Source organism: Micromesistius poutassou, assembly GCF_964030765.1.
Source record: "Micromesistius poutassou genome assembly, chromosome: 8".
Lineage (NCBI taxonomy): Eukaryota > Metazoa > Chordata > Actinopteri > Gadiformes > Gadidae > Micromesistius > Micromesistius poutassou.
Window position 1 is genome coordinate 7,965,254 of NC_140278.1, and position 6,000 is coordinate 7,971,253.

At 40.5% G+C, this 6,000-nt stretch overlaps 1 protein-coding gene across 1 annotated transcript in view; it reads left to right on the plus strand.

Annotated features, from left to right (window-relative positions):
* Window positions 1-3,520, plus strand: part of LOC311351383 (sialic acid-binding Ig-like lectin 5) — a gene marked incomplete at both ends in the record, with an annotated part of 34,810 nt that extends 31,290 nt beyond the window's left edge. The window contains one exon of the mRNA XM_084471509.1: window positions 3,221-3,520. Within this exon, the coding sequence (XP_084327635.1) occupies window positions 3,221-3,520 (300 nt within the window). The remainder of the gene's footprint in view (window positions 1-3,220) is intronic.
* Between the last annotated feature and the right edge of the window lie 2,480 nt (window positions 3,521-6,000).

Genomic DNA, 6,000 nt, shown 5'->3' on the forward strand with positions numbered 1-6,000 from the left:
CCTATGTTTATCCAGGTAAACCTGGCCCTATCTCTGACCCAAGGTCAACCTAAACTTAACCGGTTTTAACCCAGGAAACCAGGGCTCGAGTTACGTGGAAGCCAGTAGGAGTTGAGCTCCCATTAGTCTGAGCTCCCATAAAATATTTCAAATATGTCAAAATCTGTGTGTCTGTGTGTGAGAAAATCCCTGAGGTTCTGGTGACATCCCAATCAGTAAATCCATATATATATATATTAGGGATGCACTGATACTTCATTAAAGTACTCGTATTCGTTTTTTAATTGCCGATACCACGCACCGGTACCACTGTCAGTAATCTGATCAAGACTATTTCCTGATTCCCGGGAAAGGTTATGATGGGAAATAAAATAAAATAAAAAGCGCAATGACGCCGGACAATGCGCACAGCATTACATGAAATGTTACGCACATTTACCGTGCATAATGAACGCTGAATTGGTAAATTTACAGATTGACCGGTAATTCTGCACAATGACCATTTTCCCAAATAAACCTTAACATACACAAAACAGTGGCAGAGGCGGCCAGAATAAAATCAGTTGGCACGGCGGCATATACGTTTTAAATAACTTACCCTTTTATGATCGCATTACTTGAAAACAAAGTCCATCCTCCTGTCCTTTTGGATGAAGTGGTTGATGGCGACTGATCCTTTGCTTTTAATTTAATTTACTTTTGCTCCTTGGTTGATCCCGTCATCCACGGGTATCGCGTATAGTTGGTGGAGTTGAAATGCCTTTCAAAAGCTTTGGTTTTCTGAACCAATTTTAGCTCTGGTGTGGGTCTTCCTGTTAACCTAGAAAACGGCGTCGATAATAAATCAGAAACAATGTCATCACCTACATCAAACCGGTCGCATGCAGAGATAAGTTGTCCTACCTAACTTCAATGTCTAGGGGGAGATAATGAGCCGAAACTCTGAGATTCTGCCAAACGCTTGTGTGTGTGAAAGTTGGCTGCGGAAAGACATTAACGGAACAGTAGGCTAAGTCATGTCGGCGATTTGGGCATATTTTAAGATAAAGGATGACGACAGGAGTAAGGCAGAGTGTAAGATCTGTAATGCTACTGTGTCGAGGGGCGGAAAGGAAAGTACTTTTTTTGTTTTTGAAGGCTTTTTTGTTTAAACCAGAAAGCTCTGTTTATTTTTGGCTTGGAATAGCCTTCTGTTCATTTTGTATAGCCTTACTAAAGGCTTGAAATTATCTTCAGAGGAGAAAATAAAATCTGCCTTCAAATTAATTGCACTTCTTGCATAGAGACCAAGGGCCGTATTCACAAAGCTTTTTATCTTACCGCTAGGAGTCCTCCTAACTCGTGCTAAAACATTTTACGTAGGAGTTATTCACAAAGCCGCTGAGACCTACTCATACTAAGGATAAATCACTAAGAGTGAACTAAGAGTAACGCCCCCTAACGTCGATTCTCGTGCACGAGTTTTGAAGCGGTCAGTACGGTGATTGGCTGTTGAGTGCCGGCGGTCTCCGTGAAACTCATTCGCAACTTCCCACAAACGAGCCCACTAAATCAACGAAAAATAAGGAAATAGCCTAGGCTACAAATGAAGTCCTATCAAACAGTTATGGACAGTGCCGTTAGCAGAATACACGCACGATGACAAGTTTGTGCAGACCACGATAATGACGTTGTATGCACTTTAATGAGAGCCAAAGCAAACAATAAAAATACGTAAATTGCATTATATCAAGGAAGTAATTAAAAGCACCCTGCAAACTATTATCCAATGAGCATATTTCCAGCACTTAAAGTTTGGGCGTAGCCAGAGATTGTAATTAAGGTGCGCCTGTGAGAGTTTGGGTGGCCTCAAGTTCACGGTGATTTACCGGAACAATGTTAGAATAACTGCTGCAAGTGTCCAGTGGAAGCCAGGGTCCGGAGCGATCGATACCACCATCCTGAAAGCAGCCCTGGCTCTCCACTAAATCACTCCATGCTGTACATGGGGGAATGAAATGTATGGATATAATCGCAAAATCCAATAGGGGGGTTTCCTTCACAGCCCCGCTTCTGTGGTAGCGAATGTGTGGACCTAGACCGGTCACTACGCAGTCCTAGTGCAACGCGCACCGCTCACCGCGCTCTGTCACATTTTGCTTTAAATCGAAAGAAATCCTTGTAATGAATCAATTCTGAAAATATTTAGGTGTGCCAGGACCACGCTTGGGTGTCCCAGGCACACCCATGCACACCCGTGGCTACGCCACTAAACACTTTAAATATCAGCCCATACTGCCGTTCAAGTCCTCCTATCATGATGAATGAAGGAGAAGACAACGTGAAATGCAAGCGAAAGCCCAACTGGTCCGACTCCCGACTCCTTACTGAGCAGATTATAAACTCAATACAATAAATTATCTTACAATAAATGATTAGATAGTAATCATAAGTAATAAGTAAAGTAGTTATAGGCCTATTATTTTTTACTTCAAACCATTTATTTTTATTTCAAATAAATAATGATGATTAAAGTGTTGTATTACTATTAATACATGAGACAAATAATGATGGGTTAAGTGTGTATACATTTATTTATATATTAAATAATTAAGGATGATTAAAGGTACATTTGTAACATTGCCCCCATGTGTTTTAACCATCACTGATGGTTGCGATATTCCTAAATCGTCGTCATTGCAAAGTTGCATTTTCCCTGTTGCTAAATATCGGAGTGTTATTCACTAATTCCACAAGAATTCCACACAAACAAGTTTGATACCCTCACGATTTTGCCTATATCGCCTTATCAATTCAGTCTTCCATTGTCTCCATAACGTCTCGCAGCCATTTTACTAGTCTTTGTGAATAGGTCTTACTGAGTTAGGAGTCCTCTCGAGGACTTTTAAGCTCTCCTAGACTTAGGTGCTACTTTTAGGCCTAAAATACTTTGTGAATTGCTCTTAGTGAAAAAAGGTAGGAGTCCTAAATTTAAGACTGACACGCCCATTATTTTTAGGAGTTACTCCTAAATTTGCCACTTATGACCTACTTTTAGCCCTAAGATTCTTTGTGAATACGGCCCCTGATCTAGAAAATATCGGTATCGGTACTCTGTATCGGCAAGTACACAAATAAAAGTATCGGTATCGTATCGGTTTGTAAAAAAGTGGTATTGGTGCATCCCTAATATATATATATATGTATATATCTCACTCAGGTGTTCTTCAAAAGTGGGGAAGACATCTATGCTAAAGTTGTTAAACCAATGAACACGGTTGGACTGAGAGAGGAGCCTGTTGGAGCAGGAGAAGAGGCTGTTGGACTGGGAGAGGAGCCTGTTGGAGCAGGAGATGGGGCTGTTGGACTGGGAGATGGGGCGGTTGGACCGAGGGAAGAGGAGGCTGTTACGGCAGCAGCTTCCTCAGCCTTGACCCAACGGGATTCAGAGGAAGCAGCAGACCCAGGGCAGGTGGCGGACTGCGATGTGGTGTACACAACAGTGACCTGGAAGAAGAAGTCCAAGAACAAAAAGATCTGAGCCCCTGGGGCCCAACACTTCCTCTCTGGAGGATGAGGGATGAGCTAAGGGATAGAGGGACGAGTTAAGAGCTGCAGGGATGAATAAAGGGCTACAGGGATGAGTTAAAGGGGTAGTTCGGAATTTTGGACATCTGAGGCAAACCAAATACACCCGAGGCAAACCAATTATAACGCCTGACTATCGATGTAAATGTCTGTGTTGATAGAATAATGTTAGAAATAAAACTATCCTTGCATCACATTGCATTTAGTTTATAAATTTATTGCATTTAGGGTATCATCGACTCCTCAAACTTAAATAGTTCAAGGGTTAAAGGGGTGTTGTTAAACATGAGAGGCTATCAGAATCTGTGGTAGGCCCTAAGTGGTACGGGGGTCATGGTCAGGGGTGGTGGGGCAAACACCAAGGCTGATCTTTAATCAAACAGGCTGAGTCTATACGTCCTCACGGATTGGAATGGAGTGCTTAGTTTCGGAAAAACATGCATGGGTTGTTGAAATGTTGTTTCATCTGCATAATGTTATCTATATAATGGTATCTGTTAATTGTATCTGTTAATTGATTGATTGGTTATTTAATGAGTGTGTTTGTCATGTGATCATGCCATGTGATGTCCTATTTAAGCTGCACCTGTATGTTGTGGATTTTGGTCCAGGAAAGGCCGCCGAGACAGGATCGCTTTTAACTCACTTTATTTGGTTAAGGTTTTTGGTCTATTGTCTATCGTCTATGAAACAAAAGGAGAGGGATCGTAAATAACACGCGCGGAGCGTCTCAGAGCTTAGCATGCAGGAAGATACGCCGCTGAGAGATTCTGGCTCTGCAAAGGCGGAGTCTGAGTTTATGTATCCCAGGTGTGTCCGTTGCTGCCCCTAGTGTAAATGTTTTGTAACTTTGTCAAATGTGTTCAGTGCTGCCCTCAGGCGATTAGGAGGGGAAATTACCTCTAAACTATGCTTGGTGCTACTAGATGGCTAAGTGAGAGTATTACAATAAAAATGAATCGCTAGGGAATATTACAATTAAAAAATGTCACAATTCCCTCCTTGGTCATCTCAGATGACCATTCTACAAACCACTAATATTACCAACAGCATATATAAAATTAAAATAAAAACAAGAGTAAAAAGCAAAAGAGAAAATATGTACATACCCATGGGTTGGTTACCATGGAACAATCATCAACATAATCAACACTACACAATACAATCAGTACGTCATATGGTCATAAAGGCATAATCATAAAGGCACATATGTATTCATCAATGGAAACTTTGTCAAAACACTTCTAGGCATAAAACAAAATTAAATTCACATACTTTCAACATTACAAAAAATTGAACAGCATAGGTAAATGGTTAAACCCTTTTTTTTTTTTAAATTCACTTGTTTGTCATAACACAGAATTTATACCCTTTCAGTATGCATTGAAAATTTACCGAATATAACAAAAACAAAACAAAACAAACAAAAAAATTTTTTCAGTAAGTATTGAAAATCTACTGAACATAACAAAAAGTAACACAATTTTTTCAGCATGTATGGAAAATCTACTGAACATAACAAAAAGTAACACCATTTTTTCAGCATGTATGGAAAATCTACTGAACATAACAAAAAGTAACACAATTTTTTCAGCATGTATGAAAATCTACTGAACATAAAAAATAACACAATTTTTTCAGCATGTATGAAAATCTACTGAACATAAAGAGTAACACAATTTTTAATTTTCCTTCGAGTATGCATAGGTTTGAATGGCTCAGTGAGCTTTATGTATGTAGAGTTTTGGACATTTTACATTTAAATCTAAACAACATTTTGTAATAGTAAACATGACTCTCATGGGTTTGTTCAATGTTTCCTCATTCAAGTAAACCAGGTATATGGCTTCTCTTAGATACATGCACATAACTTCTGGGGACCGGGGACTATTCTATGTAATTTAATCTGATCACATCGGGCCCTTCGGGTTGCTGTTCACTCATTGTCTCCGGAGTAGGTTCGATTCCTACATAAGCCTGTAAGACATCTGGCAGTCTTGGAGTACTCACTGCTGTGGTGATCAACCGATTCAGTAGTCCTTGTATGCAAGGAATGCAACAACAACAAATAACAACTAACACGGTCATTGCTACTATTCCCATCATGAAGACTGAGTGAATTGGACCCATCCATTTACCAAGTATGTTCTCCATCCACCCGGTGATAGGGTTAGTGATGCCCGAGTTCTCCGCCCACTCTAATCTGAGGGCCTGTAGGCCTGCCAGCGTTCTGGACACTGACCCATCTGGAGCTGCGTTATTGGGGATATAAGTACAACATGCTGTTCCTATCATCTGGCACACCCCTCCTTGCTCAGCCGTCCACATGTCCAATGCTAACTGGTTTTGATAGGCCATACGAGAGGTAGCATCTAATTGTTCTGATATTCCCCTAATCACCTCGGTGGTATGGTTGACAAACCGCTGTTGGTT